We start from the raw sequence: 22,459 nt of genomic DNA, 5'->3' as shown, positions 1-22,459 counted from the left end.
GTTTTCTTCTTTTTTAAAATTTTTTGCAGACTCTGGCTCATCTGACAGTGAAGCAGATGAGTCATCTGAAAAGAATTTGAATGAAGAATTTTCTCCAGAAACTTCAGAACTGGAAAAAAGTGAAAAACTACACGATGAGAAGCTAGATGAAGAAAACCCAAAGATTCCTCATGCGTTGAAAGAAAATGACAGGACTCAAGTACAGCCACTAGAAACACTGAAACTGGAAGTTGAAGAAGGTGAACAAATTGTTCAGATTTTTGGAAATAAAACAGAACCAATAGAAGAAATCAAAAGGGAGGCTGAAAAATCACCTAAAGGAAAAGGGAGAAGGAGCAAGACAAAAGATCCTTCTTTAGAGAATGCAAAGATTTCACCAGGAAGCCAAGAAGAGGTGGCAAATGAATCACTTGCAGAACCTGAAAGATTAGACATGTCTTCCTTGGACTGTAAAGAAATTTCCAACACTACTGAAAGTGAAACAGAACCTTCTACGAAAGATAAGAAGCTTTTGAAAAGGAAAACTTTGGAACAGGCATCGCCTGAGAAGAGAAATCGACGAGAGAGTGAGATGGAAGTGCCAAATATTGTATCTGAAGAGAGGACCAATGAATGTACTGGAGCAGAGGAATGTAGAGGGCTGAACGCTGAAGAGGCTCTCAGAACTGAAAACGAGGAGATGCCATCCCTGGTGGCAGAGTCGGTTCAGCACGGGCAAGAGCTGAGGAATGAGAACTTTGAACACCCATCTGAAGAAAATGAGAACGTTCCCCTAAAAGATGAGGATGATGCAATGCCTCAGATTGGTCCTGAAACTTTGCTTTGCCATGAAGTAGACTTGGATGACTTGGATGAAAAGGAGAAGAGCAGTAGTGAAGATACACTATCAGAAAAGCCAGACCCTAATGCTTCAACTTCAAATCCATCTGCCTTACCCCCCGCTGTCCAGTCAAGCTTTTCAGTGGCCTCACCTCTTGCTCTTAGCCAGGACGAGTCGCGCAGCGTCAAGAGTGAAAGCGACATGACCATTGAAGTTGACAGCGTGGCTGAAGAGTCGCAGGAGGGTCTCTGTGAAAGCGAGTCTGCTAATGGCTTTGAAGCCAGTACTACATCGAGCAATTGTAGTATAGCCGTGCAAGAGAGAGAGGTGGGAGAGAAAGGTGAGTATCTCCTGTGAAAGGTCATTCTCTCATTATTTTGGACGTCGGCTTAAGTTTGGTGTTACTTTGCTAAAAATGGTTTGTTTCTTTTGTCTTCTGATTTTTAAACCGCTTAGAAAAATAGCTTGTTAGCAGCAAAAATACTTGAGGTGTCTTTTTTTTTTTTTTTCCCTCCCCCTCTCCCGCTTCTTTCTTTAGGTCAAAAAAGACCCAGTGATAGCAATAGTGGAACACTGGCAAAAAAACAAAAGCGTACTCCAAAGCGAACAAGTGCTGCAGCCAAAAATGAAAAGAATGGGACAGGTATGTTCCTGGAGGGGCAGAGGGGGAAGGTTATGCTGTCCTGTAACAGTGTGTAAGGGCCCGCTGCTCTCACTTTTACCCATTATTTCTGTTAGATGGGACTTCCTGGTCAGGGTTTTTCATTATTATTCATAATGATCATTGGTTGTTAACTGGAGAGAACTTACCATTTACTGGGAAATCCCTTGGCTGTTTTTAATTACTTGTTAGGAAAAACTTATAACAACTATATATATTAGCACTTACTAAATAATTACCATTATATTAATTTTTACATATTGGGTTGGTTATGAATCTGGGAGTGCATAGGAACGTCTTGTGAATAGAAACGTCTCCTTTAAAGTCTTATGATAGGTTTTTCTCATGGAAAAAAAGTGCATTTATGAAGTATAGAATAAATATTTGATGCTAAAGAATAACATTTCAGCAAAGGTATCTTGTGTGTGTTTAAGTTCCTATAGAAATCTGGATTTTTGTGTTTCTATAGCTCATTTTTGGTGATCATTGTATTGAATGCATTAATAAATTTAGGCCCTGTGGCAGCATTGTTATAATTTTTAAATATCAAACTTAAAAATTTGTGATCTGACATACTATATTCAGACATATTTAACGTGCCTGTGTAAAACTTTGCAATTCTTGGGGGAATCTAAAATATTTGCATATATCAGCTTAAAATTTTCTGTTACATGCTAAAGTTTTTATGCTTTTAGTCATGTTTCAGAACTATTCCTTTAGAGGTGGTAAAGCAGTTTGGTGAATACACACAATCACGTGCTACCTATATTAATCCCTTTAAGAAAGGGATTCTAGTGTGAGCTTTACATTAGAACCCCAAAACATGTGACTTTATTAGAGCACTGAAAAGCTATCTTTTCTTATTAAAATAAGCTTCTTTAAAAAAAAATTGACTATGTCTTTTTAACTAAAGGCCAAGTCAGCCCTTGACCTCAGCATTAACAGTCAGTACACTGGAGGGTTTGATGCATGCTGTGCCTGATAAGGTTACACTGAATCTGATAGGTTTTTCCTTGTGTGCATTTTGGGATATTCTAAGCAAGGAGGAGCCGTTTTTTTCGTACTCGTTTATTCCGACTGTACCTACAACTTTAAAAGTGTCAAGGTTGGGTTTTTTTGAAGTCCAAATACATTTCCCTTACTGCAGGACAAAGCAGTGACAGTGAAGACCTTCCTGTCCTGGATAGTTCCAGTAAATGTACTCCTGTAAAACACATAAACGCATCCAAACCACAGAAGATTTCTCGATCACCTGCAAGAGTGATTTCACCTCACATCAAAGATGGGGAGAAGGATAAACACAGAGAGAAACACCACCACCAGAATGCTTCGCCTAGAGTCTACAAATGGAGTTTTCAGCTCAGTAAGAATTCTTTTTAAGTGATTTATTTAGAGGGAATTTATGAGAAAACTCGTTCGGAAAGAAAAGCGTGCAAATTTGGGGATTCTAAATTAGGTATAGGCGTTTTATGGTGTAGTTATCAAAGTATGTGATATTTTGTGCTGCATCTTGTATACCCTTAAGAATTACATTAATTTGTTTAAAATCACCTTGATTAAGCTGTTTTTTCTTCCTATTTTAAGATGAACTAGACAATATGAGCAGCACTGAAAGGATCTCCTTCTTGCAAGAAAAACTACAGGAAATACGAAAATACTACATGTCCTTGAAGTCCGAAGTAGCAACCATAGACAGGAGAAGAAAACGATTAAAAAAGAAAGACAGAGAAGGTAACTTTCAGATTTGCTTTATGCTTCCCATGAGAAGTTAATTTTCTTGAAAATACATAACTCGAAACACCTGGAGTTTTTAATTGACAGTGGTTTTGAAAAAAAAAAAGTTTATCTGTTTGTATGCGTACATAGTTAGAAAAAAAATTTGTCTTTTCAGAACTTGAAGCTAACAGACACATTCCCTATTTTATAATGGTATTAAAAACTTAGACTTCCTAGTTCAAGCTCAGTCTGAGTTTTCAGCCTAATAACTCATCTGGTTTATCTTTTCAGTTGGTTTGTGGTGCAGACAGGGTCAGGTCACACATCCAGTTTATGCGCACATAACAGCGAAAGCAACTGACACAAAATCTGTGTCAGCTTTCCGTGACCGTGCCACTTCTCTGAGGTCTTTTAAACAACCCAATAGCCAAGACCTTCATTCTGACGTGTTCTTTGATAACCCGATGCTGACGTGTTGTTCTGTATATTCAGTGTCACATACAGGAGCATCCATGTCATCCGCTTCATCAGACACTGGAATGAGTCCATCATCATCTTCTCCTCCACAAAACGTGCTTGCTGTAGAATGCAGGTGATACACATTTCTCTGCCTTGCCAGCAACTTGCTGCCATGGACATAAATCCTGAAATTCAACCACAGAAAAGCACTCAACTGGTTTGACATTGCCAAGTATATCCTGTACACACTTCCACTGCTGGACTGTACCTGTTCTCCCCTCCTACCCTGTTCTTTTGTTTAATTTACTGTTCAGAGAAATTAAGCTCATTGGTAACTGAAGGTTTGTAGGCACAATGTGACATGCTTGTCATTGTGTTTTGTTTTTGTTTTTAATTAATGCAGAGAAAGGGCACTTATGAAATTTGAAAAGTTATGTCCAATGAAGCATTCAGGTGTTCTAGGGAGATCTTAGAAAAGCAAGTGCACCAAACAGACATCAGAGTATGATCAAAAACAGTGGAGTAACTGCTGCACTTTCACCGAGCTGTACGTTAACTCTTGGTGAGTAGTTCCTCGTTGTGGAAGCACTTGCTATACAGAACTGCCAAAGTATGTGTTCAGCAATGTGCCCAGTTTTAAAGGTGTAAATGGGACAAAATAAATTGTGAAAGGAAGTGTAGTTGACTGAAAACTACAGTTGTAATAAGTCTTCCACTTTTTATAGGATTTTTGAGCACACAATTATGCAAATATTTTAATGTTTATTAATGTTTACAGTGGAATTGTGAATAGGTTTTCAGTGGACTATCTTATCCCTTGACAAAAATATTTTGTCTTTTTTCTATGTAATTTCAGAGTTTTTATTTTGTTACAAAAAGACGAAAAATGAAATATATAACAACAATGAAGTTATTTAACAAGATTTCTAAAGCTGAAATTTTTGTGTAAAATAAGGTATCTTGCAACTTGTTAAATATATTTATTCAGACATTGGATGTTGTATTTTTATGTATTTTTAAAAATATTAATAAAATTGGAAAAAAAATTCTAGGTTAGTTCACTCTTTCGCTAAAACATACTTACCAGTTACGGCTCTTAAGGAGGTTTTATCCAGTAGCCATGCCTGTACGTCAGCTGGGTCTGCCTACGTAGCCTCCACACCACAGATCTCTAAGCGGGCAGCTGGGTTAAACTATGACTTTATTTGGAAACTTTGGCAGTCCTAGTACTTACATTGTTTTGAGGAACAAAATTTATCGGGTTGCCCTTAAGATACTTTGTCACAAGTTCTTATGTTTGCTATACTGCCGAATGAATTTATATCTCCCAAAGTTGAGATGCAACAAAGTAAAGCAACTGTGTATGCTTTGTCTGTGGATTGTCCCACAGGCAGATACAGTTTGTAAATAACTCTTCCAAAACCATGTATTTAAAACAGTTTGCATATACATTATGTATAAAAGTGATTTTTTTATCAATTTTTTTATTCATGTTTGTACATTGAAAGGGGTTCTTAACCCCTTTTTCTGTGTTTAATATGCTGTAGAGTAATAACATAGATGCTCTAGACTGTATATCAGGATATTCTGGTTCACACGGCAGAAAGTCAGAACGAAACACTAGTGATGGCGTAGCATTACTAAAATTGATGTTTCTTGAAATTTCATTTTACAACATTTGTCAACTTGTGATTCCAATTCCTTCCATTTTCGCAGAAAATTAAAGAAAAAGTACTCTTGTAAATGCACTTTTTCTGTCTTTTCTTAAGCAAAGCAGAACTCTTTCAATGTAAGATATGGAGCTCACTAGACAGCATTAATAAAGGCCATGTTTTAAACATAGGCTTTATATTCTATTTTTATTTAAGTGATTGTTCTTGTAAATGTCTGAACTTACATAAATAGGAAGATTAATCTCCATAAATTGTTGTAAAGACTTTTTTCAGAGCAAACTTCTACTGTTAATCTTATGATAGCTATGAATAAAAAGCAATACTCATTTAAAAGGAAATAACACGGGTCACATTTTATCAGATTATCTTCCACGTTTAGTAGTCGCAGAAGTACATTTTAAATTCAGTGCAATAATAGGATTAATTCCATCTTCTGCAGGTAGTTAACCTCTGCCTGCAAACCGGGTCAGATCTTAACCAGGCACATACACACACTCCCCAGGCAGAGATGGTGGCCGGGCTCTGCGCTGCCCCTACCTCAAGACAGGCTTTCACAGCATCTACGCTGCCTGCTGAAACATGGAAACCCGTTCTAACAGCTCCCTGACAGAGAACTTGCTTCCTACCTCCTCTTTCCACCTGCTTTACTTTGCAGTAGCACTCATCAGACACCCACCCACACCCCTAACATCATTATTCTGGCAGAACACTAAACCTGCAAGAAAAGGGGGACTTTCTGCCAAGCCTCTGGCAAAGCTTCGAGCATGTGACTGATTTCCTAGTTTTATCTTTCTGGCAAGAAGCGTATCAGTTAGCCACATGATTCAGTAGATGTTTAAAGTAGTTTCTTACGACATTTAAAAATACCACAGGGAAAAGAAGATTAATTATGTCATACAGACTATCCTGTTCTGAGGGTGAAATCAACAAGAGATCCTAATAGATCTTTTATTTCTAACTCTATAATCCCCCTTACTTCTGCTTTGTTGATATCAAATAAACTCCAAAGTGTCTTCCAATGCCTTGAATGAAAGTTTCTGCTGTTGAGGACGCAGGAATTATGATTACACTGAACTGGGATTTTTTTTTTTTTTAAGAAGAGATTAGGTATCATGTCTGTAAGAGCAGTCAAAACTAAAGCACTCTTGGCAGGCTTCACACTGTTCTCCTGCCTTCTAATCTTTTACAGTTTTTCTCAAAATGATGTTATTTCAAGCTTAGGAGGTAAAAAAAAATATATATATAATGAAGATTATGGGATCAAACGCTGTTAGAACTGTTGAAAAGAACAGGGCTATAAGAATTCAGACTCTTTCCCCCACCTCCTGCAACTGATACAAAGAACTGTCAGACTTCTGGCAGATTTATTATTTTGGGATTAGCATACATCTGAAAGTTGGAAAAAACATAAAACATATGTATGCAAGGACATAAGGTAAGAAAAGATTTGTTTTCCCTACCTGTTTTAGCTTTTACTTTCCACAAAGCGTACCAGCTACGTGTATGCTGATGAGTTTTTATTTTCTCTCTAATGTCCAAGTTTAGCAACACCCAGTTAAATCTGCACTTGTTTCTGGCTCCTCCATCAGACTGTTTGTGTTTGAGAAACCTTCTCTTGTTTCATCAGTTTGAACAGATCAGGCAGGAGAAGCAAAGATGTCAGAACAACAGTAACAAGCCATTATTTCAACAGAGGTTAAACAGATCTGCAGTAGTAATTATCAGTGAAAGAAAAGCATAACAAGGGCAAATAAAAGCATGTATCTTCATGAAGGATAATGTATCTGGCCTTCACAGAGAGCAGCAGACCTTTGAAGGACAGCAGTGGAAGAGAAAAGGTGTTTAAATCACCTTTCTGGTGGTATTTTGCACAAATTCCACTTGAATCTATTTTTTTTTAAGGCATTAGATAAGCAGAAATTTTTAAAATGGATGCATATTCTTATTTTACATGTAGAGAGCCACACAGCAATGGCTACCAAAATTATCCAGGATGACTTTGATGAGGAGCTGGAAAGAGAATCTGAATTTAGGACTGTCAACTCCTGTGTCTCAGGCAGACTATCCACTCTTGAGAGAGCCTTCTCTCTCCAGATAGGTTTGTCAACCAGATGGAACTTCACATTAAAAAACAAATATTCTTATAAAATGTTCTTCTTCGCATTAAAAATATTCTTGGATAGCTGAGGCAGCCAAATGGGTTTCCTGGGCAGCATTTACTGGAATTCTTTTAGAGCACTAAGTCTAAAAAATGCTGTTGTTTTCTTTCTAAGAAAAGAGCACGTTTGGTTTGATGGCTTGAAACAAATCTGACAGAGGAGCCAGAAGAAAGATTTACAAGCTGAAACAAAAGATGAATGTGTTAACAAAAGTATGTTGAGCTGTTTACTCCACTGTGCCCTTGTGTTTTGCAGTAAAATCTTGGTTATTTTTTACTTCTCTGTACTTGGGATTTTATTATTTGCTACAGTGTGCAGGACAAAGACTACCTCTGGAGATGTAAGAAACAATAAAGAGAGGAACCAATGGGGGTGCTGCCAGAGACTGAGTCACTGTGATTCCAGGGCTTAGGAAAAAGACATTTTATAATTAGCTCACACTATTTATCAAGCTATTGCCCTCAGATTTTGAGAAAATCTGCCATTCTCCCATACTACCTTCTATCAAAGAGGATGATTTTTTTTAAAGAGATCTCTGGGAGATTTTAAAATTATTCACTTTATTAGTTAACACTAAGTAACTGGTATTTATTGTGTTTGTTTTGGAAATCTGTGAGTTCCCCAAATTCCACAAGCATTTATTAGTGTCATCCATTGCTTTGGAGGAATATTTAAATTCAATTTTTCCTGTCACAGTGTTATTGGTCTGACTATGTGCTTGCCTTAATGCAGTGGAGTGGTGGATTTTGTGATTAGTCACAGCCCAATGACAAATACTGTGTTTTCAGTTAAAGAAAACTGAAAAGATAAGGCAATCTTAATTGTGAAAGCAGACTGTTTCTCACCCTTCCTAAGAATAAGACTTTCCTGGCTTCCTCTTTGTTTTGAATTACCTCAGTGTTATTTATGTTGCTATTCCTGCTCTTCCCATTTTCAGAGAAATCCTACTTTCTGCTCCAGAGCAGGGCTGCGCTGGTTGGTTCTGCTTCAGGTCTGCAACTACCTGCTATTTATATTATTTAGTACCCTGATACTGTTGTTTATCCTATACCAATAGTTTTCAGAGGTGAAAAAATGTCTGTGTTTAAGACTTTGCTTTAATTCACCAGTACAGCTCACTCATTATGAAAAAAACCACAGAAACATTGCAACAATTACTTTCTCTAGGTTTCATCATTGCCAGCAAAGAAAATTGGCACTAGAGCTCCATTACAGCTGTGAAAACCTGCAGATTGTTTATCAGTAGCACGTTTGCTTAACTCTCCCTCTGAGCCTTGTTGGTGAGTTCTGCATTACTAGCCATATCTCTCTTTCCCAGCTCTTGTGAGTAACCCAAGATTTCCATTCCAGCCCTGTCTGTGTCTTCAGCTATTTCTAAACTCCTCCTCCTCTAATCCCTCATCTGGGTACAGTTTGACCTAATTTGCCATGATCCCGCCAGCTATGCCAGTTATGTAAGAAGCGGTAAAATGTGGAATTTGTACAGAATACTTTGTTATATCGTGCAAGAAGTGTGCCTTTATTTTTTTTTTCTTTTTAGCAAGCCACTTACATGTATGTGCAGCTTAAAACTCTCTTGATGCTCATTCATTTCCTGAAAATTAGTTCCCTTAGGAATGGGTAAGGTTTCAAGCTATTTAAAAAGAAAAAAAGATTTAGAAAAACCCCAAACCCTTGATTCCTTCTGGTTACGCGCTGCTTCCCACGTGCGAGTGCCTACGGTGTGCCATCCCAGCAGTTTCCCCATGCAGTGCTGCTGTTTAGAGTCCCCCACTGCCAGCATTGGGTTGGGTTTCTTAACAACTGTTGTTTTTTACGCTCATGATTTTTCCTCTTTTCATTTCAGTTTACGGCCCTGTCACAGCGGTGGCTCCAGTTCTGCTGCCTTCTTCAGGGCTGCCCCCACGACTCTGCCGCCGTGGCCGCACCCTCACCTCTGTCATCTGCTGCGTTTCGCTTCCCTCGGCAACATCCCTACGTGCCCTGAAGGCAATAAAAACCTGTAAGAAGCTTATGGTTTGGGTTTTTTTCTTTCCTCCACCCCTCCATGGGTGCAGGCACAGAGGCCACTCTTCCCCAGACCCCACTGCAAAAAACACGTCAGGAGAGGCGGCCAACACCCCTCTCCTAGCGATGAGGTGGTGGGTTTAGAGGCTGGAAACCCTCCTCCCAGCTGTGACTCCAAACAGCTCCTGGCAGGTGCTGGGGGCAGCCGCCCGCACAGAAATTCAACATGTGCTTGAACAGACAGTGAGGGGGAGAAGGTCCCCACTTCGATCTCCTAGTAAGGGCAGGAGCTGTAAAATACAGAAATAGCCACCAACTGGATTTCTACTTTGATTATTTGAAATTTAGATAAGCTCCCATTCGTGTTACGTAAACACAGCGCTATGTCAAGTATACTACCTTAAATATTTACACAACTCCCTCAGCAGTCCTCTCACTTTCCCTCCGATCAGAGGAAAGTGAGCTGCAGAATAAAAAGCTTCAACCAAACATGGTCCATTCTGTAATCTTCTTTTTTTTTAAAAAAAAAAAAAAGGTGATTTAGGGTCTTTCGTATGTTTTTCAGTTACATGTTTCTGTATGTGAGAAATCTGGAAAACAGATGACCACCATTTTCCAGTCCTGAACTACTAAAGTCTGAATGCTGAATGTTCCCTGTTGTGTTTACAGAAAGAACCTAACACTCATAAGCATAAAGTTAAACATAATTTAAAAAGTCCTAAGAGCAGAATTGTAACTTTAAATACTTAAAAAGTTCTTTTAATGCTGTCTTCTTGCAACTCAAGGTGCAAGCGTAATGCAAGTGTCACATGCTCTAATTGCTTTCACAGGTTTTAGAGTTTGGGCCAGACTCATTCAAGAAATTTTGGAGCTGAGCTTAATGGACTTGCCAAGATTTGAACTAGATTCCTCAAATGCTCTGTGCTGACTTCCTAACCCAGTTAACAAAAAATGCTGGAAAAAGAGCTGTCACTTAAACTCCAGTTCTCAGAGTTAGGTATTTAAGAGCATAGCCACAATCTATCTCTGGGCATTGGGTATTTAATCCACAGTTTCCTCACAGAAGATTGCATTCGCATCCTCTCCCTCCCTTCCATCAGAGAGCTCAGTAGCTGAAGCTCTCAGCATGGGGATTATAGAAATTAGGACTTTGCTCCTATCCTTGAGAGAGGAGCCTCTGTTATAATCTTCCAGATGATTGATCTGGTCACTTTGCCAGCACCACTGATGTACAGGGCATTTGGGAGCAAGTCTCTCCATTGACCCTCCCTGTTGAAATTGTTCTGTTTTCTGTGGGCTGACTATTAATTGCATGCTTTTCTATCCTTTTGGTTCAGACATTCATTTCAGCAGGAAGGATTTGTGTTCCTGTCTCTGCTGCAATGAACATCACCTCCAAATGAGCATCTGCTCGCTAGCCCAGTCTCATCAAGCCAGTTTTTGGCAGGCTGCACTCCTGTTACTTTCTCTCCCCTCCCACTTCCACTCTGGCTCACTTTTTTCACAGCTATCTCAGTCCTCCGTCCTCAGCAGCACTCCATTGCTCCTCCTTCCATCAAAACTGGTTCCATTCTGCACCTAACCTAATATGCCTCATCAAGGTGATTCACCTGTCTACACACTTTATCTTAAATACTGTTGCCTTTCAGTTAGGATTCAGAGACTAAGCTGTACTCTCATTTTTATTCCAATTCTGGCTGTGCATTTCATTATGCCACACAAACTTGATGCTATTCAAGAGAAGGGATGGAGAACGCTCCAGATTAAGCTAGGTCATGGAGGTTAGAATACACCACTGGGAGAAAACATGCAGCCTGGCCTGCCTTCTAAAAATTCCCAGCCTTCCCAGTGGACATCCAACCAGGTATTGTAGAAATAATGATTCTTGCATTTGCAGTTAAATATTTTCGAGAATTGGGTGCTGGGAGATCTTGCTGCAAGGAGGAAAGCCCAGCTGCAGCACCTTGACAATACACGCTGATAAAACATGCGAGAGGGGCACTGAAACACTCTGTGTCATGAATCATTCTCAACTCACAATCCTCTTAACAGAATCTTTCAGGGCACTCTTTTCTAAATAACATGATTTGAGCCAGCCATCGGGGTGTGCTAAACTCATCAAGGAAGCAAAGGGAAGCTGAAGCTCAGCAAAGCAAGTTAATCTTTTAATAAAGTTTTCACTGTTGCTGTCTGTACCACCTGGATGCTTTAGTTACATGGATGCACTTCGTTTCCAAGCTAAAATATATCTGTATCATCTTTCTTCAAGCAGTCGCTTGGGTTGAAAGATGTGGAAAGACCACAGCATTTTTTGAGTGAAACAGAGCTAAGACAAATCTGCTTATCCAAAAGAGCAAGCCAGTGACTCCATCTTCATCGGCATCTTTGTGCAGTAGCGCTGCAACTTACTTTGCATTCTAGTTAGGTTCAAAACAGTCACCATTAACAGACACGTCCCTAAACAAACTAGTTGCTATAAGCACATTGCTGCTCTGGAAGTCAAGGGCTTTTGTTAGGGCAGCAGCTATCAACATCATGCTGGTACTTCCAGCGACACTTTTCATTCCACCTATTTGTTTAGTGAGCATGGGGAGAGGCAGGGGGATGTGACATCTGATTAGATTTTAAGAATACATGTTTTCCCTGGATAACAGTGGGTTAGGGCAGCTTTGAAACTGGGGTAAAAGGAAACTAGGGAACCTGAAAGCAAGTAATTTATTAACTCAGTCCCCTTAACACTTGCTTAACCTTTTGTACAGTGAATCTGTCTTAATATTTAAACATCTTCCTACCTCCAAATCCCCAAACACTGAAACACAAGGGAAAACCAAGATTTTTTTTTTTGTAACCCTCCCTCACTTCAGCCACATGCAGCTTTGCCCAGAAGACAAACATCTTTGTCCCATCACTTACGAGTAACTGTTCTCTTTGCACACTAAGATACAATGGAAAAATGGGTTAATTTTAATCACATGTTACTTTCAAGTGTTTAACAAAAACCCTGCTTTAAAGAAAGCCTTAAATCTTTACTTTAGATAGATTATTTCTAATTGGCCATAATATTTGTGGCCTGATTGTAGAAAACAATCTAGATATTATTAGCCTGTCATTCCTTTGAAAAAATAGGACATTGGAGACTTGCTGCCTTATTTGGGCTCTTTTTTAGCCTTTACTATTTTCGAGTCAGCTCTTAGCCATCTCCAAGGTAACAAGGCATGGGCTATGTAGGAAGGAGCTGTGATATGGCTAGTACAAAATATGTGTAAATGAGACTGTAGGAACATACTTGTTTCTTCCACCTCTGAAAGGCATATGAACAGATTTCTGTAGAGAGCTGGGGCAGCTTTAAACCACAGCAAATGGAGCAACATCCAGTGCAAGAGGCAGGTGTACTGTGCTGCAGTCAGGGCCTAGTAATCCACAGCCTGGATAGTTTGAGTAGCAAAGAGAAAAAAAAAAAAAAACAAACAGGCAGGAAACAATTCTTTGAGACTGCTGATGGAAATAAAAATAGAGAAGGTAACAGCAAGAAAGCATGCAGGCAGGCTTCCTGCCATTTCTGTTCCTTATTGTTGCCTTTCTACTCAAGAACAGAACCTGGCAGCTGACATGAAATATTTCGCTTCAGTCTTCATTGCTTTAAGTTTCAAAATTGATATGGTAATCCCGATGTTCAGTTCCTTTTGTTACTCTATTTTACTAGTTAGAACTGAAGTAAAATGTGCCTGTTAGCTATCATTCTACTGTACTAACAATCTGACTGCAGGGTTTCAGCTACCAAGATCCTTTCAAAGGCTTGGTGTTTTTCCTAAACCAAACCCACAACATCAGACCAGCTAGCTTCCACAAACTTCTCTATGCTCATCCAGCAGCAAAAAAGACATCGTTTTGTGCATGCCTTCTATTTTCTGTTGGAATTCACATAATTAAAGGAGAAAGCTGCCAGCAAGCTCAGTGCTTGGGGCGCATTGTGCTTGCATCAGGCAGGGAAGCTGGGTTTGGAGGACCCCTGGGGTTCCCCAAGGGAAACAGGGAGTGCCTAGAGGTTGCCTTGGGCACAGGTGCTGCTAATAACACACTCTTGTCCCTTGTAAGTGACCTGGTAAAGCATGAAGCAAACATAACCTCAGGATAAGCTGCCAGAGCTTCCCAGCCTACTTGAACTCATTAGTTACAGCAGTTGTCTGCCACTTATAACCACCCTTGGCTCAATGCTCTAATTGTCACCGTCCAGCACTCCAGAAAAGTCAGAGTGATCACAAGGCCCTGTGAGAGTGGCTCAACGGATGTTCTTCCCAAATTAAAGGGAAGTAACACATTCACAAATCCCCAGCTGCTGAAACAGTGTCACTAATTCTGTTATCTATCAGCAACTTAAAGCAGCCACAAATGAGCAGAACTCCGTAGTAGCTGACGAGGAATGAGACCACAGCAAACTAAACACTGCTCTCAAGCAGTGCCTTAAAGATGTATCTTTGAAAAGAATGTACATACAAGGCTACAGTTCCCATTTATTTTACTTGAATTAAATAGAAAAGTGTGTTTCCCATATTACACTTCTTTTTTCATCTGAACCAGCCCTAGCAGAAAGGATGTAAAACCCTCCCACCCCCCTTGAAATTTAAACATACCAGTCTGTGGGCCCTGGAAAAGTTTGTGTCAATATAACTCCATTGGAGAGTGAAAAGCACCTCAGAAACAGACTCCATTGCCAGTCCACCAGTTTAACCCTTCATGGTTTCCACTGTCTGAACAGCATCTAGAACTCTCTTCAAGTTGTTGGACATAAATCCTGACAGTAGAAAATCCAAAATGTGTTCTTGCCCAGTGAGCACTGGCACTGCTTGTAAAGTCTGAACAGAGTGCTCTTGTCTAACGAGGTTGGCCAAGCAGTCCTGCTTTAGCTGCCAGAGCTTCGTTCTGCTGAATATGGTATTCCTGAAATCTCATGGAGATCCTTTGTGTCATTTTTAAATACTTCTGTAGGCAGTGATCTGCACACGTGATCTATAGGAAGAGGGAAACAGAAGGCTTTACACAGTAATTAAAACACTCCCCCAAACAGGACCCAAAATATAATAATATACAGGAATAAATGACTACGTCTCATATACTGTGTTAATCCTCAAGGTGACGGGCTAACAGCCTCTCCGTGCAGTGACAAATGTACAGTTTTGTTTTTCAGGGATGTCTGAATATTGAAAGATAAAAGATATTTCTCATATGAAAGTCTTCATGGAAAACATCTCATATCTAGGAGATACTATCATTTCATCACTGGGCTCCTCTCATGAAATAAAAGTATATAAAGCATTTTATTTTGCAAGAAATACTAAATTTATGAAATTAGTATCTTCTTTTTTTCAGTATGTGTTTGTAAACAGAATTATTTTTGATAGCCAAATACAGTCTACTGTGTGGTAGCTCAGTTTAACCTTTTTTTGACCTTGTTCCAGTTATCTGTCGGTCTTCTCGTGCCTGCTTGGTTAAGCTTCACAAAAGCAACCAGAGTACCCACTGAAGTTCTATCAGTCAGCTGGACAGGGAAATAAATACCAGAGCCTATTGCACCCATGGTATTCTTTTTTAAATTTAGAGGTTGTTTTTTTTCTTTTTCTTTAAGTGTAGAGAGTTACGAGATAACTTCTGAGCAACAGTTCTACCAATTGGATATTCTGTATCATGTTGCTAAACCTTGCTATCACTGTAAAAGTTAACAAATTTAGATAGAAAGACAACCACTTTGCACGATTACTAGAAAACCAGAAATTGCTTTGATTCTGTTCAGTGAAAAGGGATGTGAAAAGCAGAGGGGCTGAAAATGAACAAGACAAAATAAAACTACGCAGTTACGCATACCACCCAGCACCCATCCTTGACCTGGCATCAGCTACAGCAAAACCTGTTAGGCAGGAGTTAAGTCTGACTAGGAAACAAATTCTGGAACTACCCCAAGCCCAGTACTGCTCCCAGCAGGTGTGGTATTGTGATAGGGTGCCCTGGGAAGTCCAGACTTGCAGTGCAGACGTGCTGTAGGGCAAGAGGTGAGAAGCCATTTTTTCAAAGGTAGAATCTCAAAGGGGATTCATGGAGGTATTCATCTTAATTATTTAATTAGAAATTACAACTTTAAATAGGAACATGGTAATTTCCATATCAGATCAGACCAGTGGTCCATCTGGATCAGTGTCCTCTTTCTGGTAGGGGCTAAAGCCAGAGGCTCTGCAAATATCCCATAATGGATAATTATGGGCAAAACTTCCCATGAAAAAGTGTCTTCTTAGCCTCCATCATTAACTGATGGTTCCTGCGCAGCCAGACAGGGCTTTGCAGATTACAGAAGAAAAAAAAAAAAAAAAGGCAGATCAGAATCTATGAATCTAAAAAAAGAATCTTTGTATCTAAATAATCTTAAATTTAATTCCCCTCCAATAAGCATTCCTTGGGTTTGGATTCCAGGTCTTTAATGAAAGACTATATGAACCATTGTTTTTAAATAAGTTCTAGTAACACTTCAGGTAGCAGAAGAACGAACTATAACCCTCTACTGAAAATCAAATACCATCCCAGAAAGGTAAAGAGAGGTTGTGCCACTAACACTTCTGTCAGTTCTGTTAACTGACACTTCTTGTATCGTTCAACCAATTCAAAATGGATTTGTAAAAGACAGTAACAAGGCCTTATCCAGAATAATTCTGACCACCTGTAGTCAATAAAGCAGAGAAGATCATGGAAGCAAGGAATCTGCCTTGGGAAGCTAAGAGAGCTTTGTTTAGTGCAGCGAAACAGAAGCTGAAAGGAGACAGGATTTTTGCCTGGGCTGAGGAGTTAAACTTCAAGGAGGCAGAAAATTCTCAAAACCAACATTAGTTTAAAACTTTATAGTTTGGTTTTGTTTTTTTTCCCCTGCCAGCAGAGTCAAGCAAAGGTTATTAAACTTTTAACCAACAAAATTATGAGATTCTGAAACAGCCTCTCGAGAGGCAAAAACCATGCAATTACTCTTAGAGAGCTTACTCTTTTTTGTAGATGACTATGTGATGGAGCTCCCTGCAACGCAGAGAAGTGGATTTAACAGCCAGAGCTCTGGAGGCCTATGCTTCTATGACTCACTAACTACAATGCAGGGAACGTGAGTAGGTAAACAAGTATTTCAGCAGGACTCTACCTTCAAAGAGCGAGATGCAGGCTGTAGGTGGGCAACTTCCATGTCCACAAAGATACCACCCATCAGAAGCTGAGGCACAAGAACCTCCACTGATAGCTCAGAGAATGAAATACACAGAATTGCAATAAGCAGCCAATACTCAAGCGAGACCGCGAAGATCCCCTCACTGTGTGCATACTGAAAAGACAATAATGACAAAACCTCAAGAGATCCAAGCCCATAGTTTGTCTGTAGCTGATGATCTAACACATGAAAAGCATTTGGTGTTGGGTGGTTGCTTTCTTTTTGTAAACAGACTGTTAGGGTGCAAAGAAATATGTCATCACTTTGGACATATTTGAAGAAGCAAAACTACAGACAAGCTATTTCTTCCACTACCTCACTTCCTTTCTCACTTGGAAGTCACACACTAACACCTATACTCCACTGAAGACTGCTACCTAGCTTTTTAGCTAGCTGAGAGATCAAAACTTTCTCAAGTTGCCTCTGAAATTTAAATGCTACACAGCAATTCTACCAAAGGGTCATTAAAAGCATTTACCTACCTCTTCTGGTTTAACCTCTCTGCTAGTGAAATCCTTTATGCAATCCAGGAAGCAGTTTTCTGTGAGTTTATTGTACGTTCCAAGAAACTCCTTGAACTATAAATAAAAATTGGACAATAAGTATTAAGAAAATTCTACATTAATTTTTCTTACACATAGCTGCATGAGCCATCTGGTGACACTAACATTTAAAGGACAAATCATTAGAGAAATTGACGACCGGTCAGAAGATTTCAGCACCAAATGCTGCTGGTACTCAGATACTATATGTTGTCTGTTGATGGTCAAATCTTTACATTTGGGTTGCTACAGAATTGGCCTTAACTCAGATGGTAACTTAAACTTTTTGTCCTTCTTCATGCCCTACACCTTTTACTCTACATGACAAAGATCTCCAAAGCCACCACTCATGAATACATCATCTTACCTGCTTGATCTGATCAGATTCTGATATTTGTCCAGCCATATTCTACCGCCTGTGATTGACTCACCTATTCTGGAAATAAAAGTCGAGTTTCACCAAAAAAATCATACATATATCTGCACATTTTACAACAGAATGGACTTCCATATGTTCTTGAAGTGTACTTAAATGCAACTTTGCTAACAAACTTTCAAGCCATCCACTTGAAGAAAAGTTACCTATTTGAAATGTATTCAGTTGAAAGAACATCCAAGAATTCCAGGTATGAAACCTTCCCAGATCCACCTGTTTAACTGCTATTCTTTAAACACTTTTTAAGCTTACAGTTAAAGTAACTTTTTTTTTTTAAAAAAAAAGGTATTTTATAAATGCTTTTAAACTCACAAAGTAAAACTAGGGCAGGAGTGGGGGAGAAGCAAGAAATAACATTCTCTAGCATTATAGTTTCAGCGACTTTAGATGGAATCTGTAAAAACAGTAAAGAAAAAAAAAAGGCAAGTATTAAATGGTAGCCACTCTGAATAGATGCAGCATAAACCAGCTTGCACCAGAGAAGACAATGTCTGGTTTCTATCTAGCTGCATTCTCACCAAAATTAAACTAGAGCAAATGTTCTGGTCATTGAATATAGTGAATTAAATGCAAGAAAATGTAGAAGAATGAGAATGGCCTTAAAGGAAGTGAGGCAGACAAAGAAAAAGGGAAGAATGAACAGCCATGGATCCAAGAATTTAAGCAAGCATCCTCAAGGAAGACTGACATTCCTATTCCAACAGGGTAAACAAGTTAATACTTGAAAGCATCCCTGCAGGTTTCCTAGAATACTGAAAGCTAGTCTTCCTTCTCCCTTAACTTTCACATTATCTAAGACCTATCACAGATAACAATGCAAGCTAATATTACACGTTGACAAGAACAAGATCCTTCAGTCTAACTCACATCAACTTGTGGAAGAAAAATTATCACTGAAGTTTAATCACTTTGTGAAAAAAGTTCCTTTAGCCCTTTAGCAAGGGCTACTTACAATTGATCTTGTATTATGTTTTGCCAACTTTTGAGCAAGACATTCATGTTTTAGGAAGCTTAAACTACTCCAGTCTCTTGACGGGGTAGGAGCGGGCAAGAGGGCAAGCAAGCTTTCTGAACAAGAACAAAAAGACGTTAGTAATTATTTCTACAACAGAAGGAAAACTAAGCAACTAAAAATAGCACTATGGAGCTCTCACAAGCATGCTCTCTCTCCCTATAGCCCCTCCCAGTAGCAAAGGGATTAAAACATCTGCCTCTTAACATTACACAGGAAGCCAATCCAGGGATTGGAGGTAAAGAGCACATATTATGCTTGGATTTAAGATGCAAACCCCCACGACCAAGAATTCCTCTTGGGCAGTAGGTCACACAGGTTACCCTTAAGGAGAACATACAGGATATGGCTGCTCAGAAAAAAACAGGCATTTCTCAGGTTAATGTAAACCTCTAACTTGTTTTAGAAGTGGACACGACTGTCACCTGAGACAACAACTAGTGAAAATGGATGGCAACTCCACTCTCACTTCCCAGCCTGTCAGAAGAAAAATCAGTGACAATTCTATAAAGACGGTTTAAGTAGATTATTAAAGAGCTAGAAACTGCAGAGAACAGGAAAGACTTTTGTCCTCTCCCTAGCACAGAAAACTAAAAGCTGCAACTGTGCCATTTTCTCACACTCAGCATTGCTTCATTATGCTTGTTTATTTATAACAAACCTGATCTTTGTTCTTCTGTGACTAGTTTGGCAAGCTTAAAATTACAGATTTACTGAACTGCAGTTCCATAAAGTGGTTACACTTGCACTTGGGAAATAGCTCTGATCTAAGTCAGCACAATGGCGCTACCTGATTTTAAGTGTTCGAAACACTTGTCCCTCTACAGGTATTTTTACACTTTCCACACAGCAGGCAGTGAAATTATATGGCTCTACTGTGCCTCTTCAGTAGCTATAAATTATGGGCAGTTGCCTTAACAGCTAAAAATGCACTACCTGAATGTTACCAGAAATGTGCACATCTGGTTTATTCTTAAAGTCGGTTAAATGTATCATTTGAAGTTGCCTGTTGTTTATCCCCTTCCCCCTCTGTCTGTGAAACAAGCAAAAGGGGGGGGGGGGGGGGGAAGTGATGAAAAAGCCCATTACGGGGCTTGGCACCATGACTAACACACCGCAGAGCTTCTTACATAGCTGCTCAAACAACTCTGGCATGCTTCAAGGTTTAAACCTACGCAGCCTGGATTACTTTCTGCTGGGCTAAAAGTGAATTGAAAATTTGGCATTGCATTTTTAAACATGTCACACTGAAGGAAGCAGCTATCTCTTGAGTAAACCTCTGCAACAAGGGCCACGTGGTCTGGACATTCTGGTTCACCAGGAAAGTAGCAACAGCTGGGAAGTCTCCCTTCTTGAAAGGCCCTGGAGCTCTTCCAAGTGTGTTTTGATGTTCTGAAGAGACATTCTTTTAAGATAAGCCTCTCTGAGCAAAATTAGAAGGATAACTTGAGATTTTGATTTCTCATAGTTAGGCACCATGGATTTTCTATCCTCTTACCAAAGATAATAAAGGCTTCAGCCTATTCAAACATGTTCTCTGTGCTAGATCCAGCCCCATTTTAGAATCTGGAAAATGCCTCTAATAATTCCTTCTGCTGTGGCTGTCACTCCCATTGCCATGGAAACACAAAATCACTACAGAGTGACAGCTTTTTTTAAAAGGTAAAGCTTGTTTATTACATAAAAACAGTGATTAGGTTAAGGCTTCCCAGCTAACCTGGGTCATTCATCTGTTTCCACAGCAGGAGGAACACGAGCCAGAACTAGAGAGGTCAAAACTCCTCCAAAACATCTTAGATGTGGGAATACAGCTTCCTCAGCTCTATCTACAGACCCTCAGAAGCAGAGGGCTCATGAACGTAACTCCTAAGCACTAATAACTGGAACAGAGATTTTGATGATTATTACTGTACTACTGCTGGGTGGCCGAAAAGCCTGCCTCCATTTAACAGCCTGGAGTTCTTACAGGTGAAGCCTGCCCTGTAAACTACAGTGAGGAAGGTTTTGGTTTTTTTTCCCACCGATGTCATCAACAGCAGTGTCTAGTACCTAATCTTGAGTCAACTGTATCATTTCTCATGGAAACTAAACTGGAACTGTTTTGGGTTTTTTTTCAACGAGTTACATTTTACTGGGGGAGAAGGGCTGTGAAGAGACACTGTAAATACATCACACTTGTAATCCCAATTAAAACCCAAATTAGGTGTAGGTACAACTACTCTATACATGGACGGCTACAATTTTTTTAAACCTTGGCTTCCAATTGTACACACAGAACACCACAAAAGTGTTTCTGCATGTGCATAAAAAGGAGAAAGAATGAAAATATCGTCAAAGAAATGCATCAAAATAAAGCACCCACAACTTGTGGAGAAAGTTGCATTTTTTTAATAGCTTGAAATTACTAGGTTAGAACTTGATTTAAAAAACCTTCATGGATTTTAAACAGCTCTTTTATCAAATCTAATCAAACTACAAATACTCCCACTGCTGTGTGCCTGAGCAACCAACCCTCTGTCCTGTACCAGCCCAGAGAGGCAGCGGTGACAGCCCCGCTGTGTCGGCACAGCCCAGCTCTTCCCCCCCCCCAGGTCAGGTACAGCCACTTTCCTTCCAACTGGTGCTTGCAATGTGGTTACACAAAAGCTTCCTTCTGGTTCCACACACTACAGTCAGCCTTCAGAGGCATGTGGTGAGATGAGAAAGGTCAGAACGTGGCTGGATAATAAGATATACCTGGTGCACAGGTTATTGTGATTTGTGATGGCATGGCTGTGGGCTAGACCCTGCTCTGAAGAAAAAAACACCAATGGTATAAGTTATCTCTTGACGCCAAAAGCAAATTAACATAGGAAGTCTGAAATCAGACACGCTGAGAGCCTCTTGAACAGACTGAACACAAGCAAGGACATCTGTCCTGGGAGAAAACACATATTTCTCCATAAGTTGTCTCCAATTTAAGTTAAATTAGGCTTCACTGATACTTGTGACCCAGTAAGTTCAAAACTTGAAATGGAGATAAAATAATTTCACCTCGCGGTTTGTTTGTTTGGTTTTTGTTTTTCTTTTAATACATCCTTCAGTTCTTGCTTTCAAGGGCACCTTGAGTTTCTTTACCTAAGGAGATACTCGCTAAACCAAGCCCCAAGCCAACAGGCCCAACGCCCGTTAGGCCGGTGCGGGTACACGAGGGCGCCCCTTTCCCTCCATCCGCGCCGAAGAAAAAACGCCCCGGCACAAGAAAAATGCCCCCAGAAGGCCGGATTTTTCCTCACCCGTGGGACCTTCGCCGTCCCTCCGAGCACAGCACAGCGCCGCCCGCCCCGCCTCCCCCGGTACCGGCCGCACCTGACGGCTGCCCCAGGCCTGCCCGTCCTCGCAACCCGCGCCCTGCGGCCGCCCGTCCCTCACCGCCGCGGGGCCTGCCGTGAGGCGGCGGGGCCCCGCCGGGCTGCCCGGGGCGGCCGCTCCTTCCTTCCCTCCCTCCGTCCGTCCCGGGGCGGCCGCCTCAGGAGCGCCCGACCGCGCACACTCACCCGCAGCGCCACGAGCCCGGACCGCGCGGGAGAGGCGGGGAGCAGAGCGGCCCGGCCGCAGCAGGCCTCCCGGCCCCGCCGATTCCCCACGCGGCGAATCGGCGAGCGCGGACTTACCGACGGCTTTACTCTCCTCGCCCGAGGCGCAGCGCTCTTAGCGGCCCCCCCGCTGCCCTACCGGGGGGTTCGGGCGCAGGTTTCCCTCCG

The 22,459-nt window shown here is 40.5% G+C and overlaps 2 protein-coding genes across 4 annotated transcripts in view; one reads left to right on the top strand and one right to left on the bottom strand.

Moving 5' to 3' along the window:
* The window catches only part of ARID4A (AT-rich interaction domain 4A), a 48,100-nt gene extending 44,274 nt beyond the window's left edge, over nt 1-3,826 (top strand). For both annotated transcript variants that reach the window (XM_074908884.1, XM_074908883.1), the window contains exons 20-24: nt 30-1,160; nt 1,359-1,463; nt 2,629-2,844; nt 3,066-3,212; nt 3,690-3,826. In XM_074908884.1, the coding sequence (XP_074764985.1) occupies nt 30-1,160; nt 1,359-1,463; nt 2,629-2,844; nt 3,066-3,212; nt 3,690-3,793 (1,703 nt within the window). In that variant the 3' untranslated portion in view covers nt 3,794-3,826. The remainder of the gene's footprint in view (nt 1-29; nt 1,161-1,358; nt 1,464-2,628; nt 2,845-3,065; nt 3,213-3,689) is intronic.
* On the bottom strand, nt 3,214-22,370 carry TIMM9 (translocase of inner mitochondrial membrane 9). Of its 2 annotated transcripts, none has more exons than XM_074908885.1 (5): nt 22,253-22,370; nt 17,636-17,704; nt 17,209-17,304; nt 14,127-14,502; nt 3,214-3,841 (listed from the first exon to the last, which is right to left on the bottom strand). In XM_074908885.1, exons 2-4 carry the CDS (start codon nt 17,672-17,674, stop codon nt 14,368-14,370), a joined length of 270 nt encoding a protein of 89 aa, XP_074764986.1. In that variant the 5' UTR covers nt 17,675-17,704; nt 22,253-22,370; the 3' UTR covers nt 3,214-3,841; nt 14,127-14,367. The 2 variants fall into 2 exon arrangements, with proteins under 2 accessions (XP_074764986.1, XP_074764987.1); XM_074908886.1 differs by having other exon boundaries at nt 17,636-17,699; nt 22,253-22,341.
* Nucleotides 22,371-22,459: the final 89 nt, after the last annotated feature.

The sequence above is a fragment of the Athene noctua genome, chromosome 6, assembly GCF_965140245.1.
Source record: "Athene noctua chromosome 6, bAthNoc1.hap1.1, whole genome shotgun sequence".
Lineage (NCBI taxonomy): Eukaryota > Metazoa > Chordata > Aves > Strigiformes > Strigidae > Athene > Athene noctua.
The sequence above is the reverse complement of the archived record's forward strand: the minus strand, read 5'-3'. Positions and strand labels throughout refer to the sequence as shown.

Coding starts and splice junctions, on each gene's coding strand:
- TIMM9 (XM_074908885.1), bottom strand. CDS start 17,674: ATGGCTGGACAAATATCAGAATCTGATCAGATCAAGCAG. Junction 17,305..17,635: donor AATCTGATCAGATCAAGCAG/GTAAGATGATGT, acceptor TTTTATTTATAG/TTCAAGGAGTTTCTTGGAAC. Junction 14,503..17,208: donor GAGAGGTTAAACCAGAAGAG/GTAGGTAAATGC, acceptor CTCTTCCTATAG/ATCACGTGTGCAGATCACTG.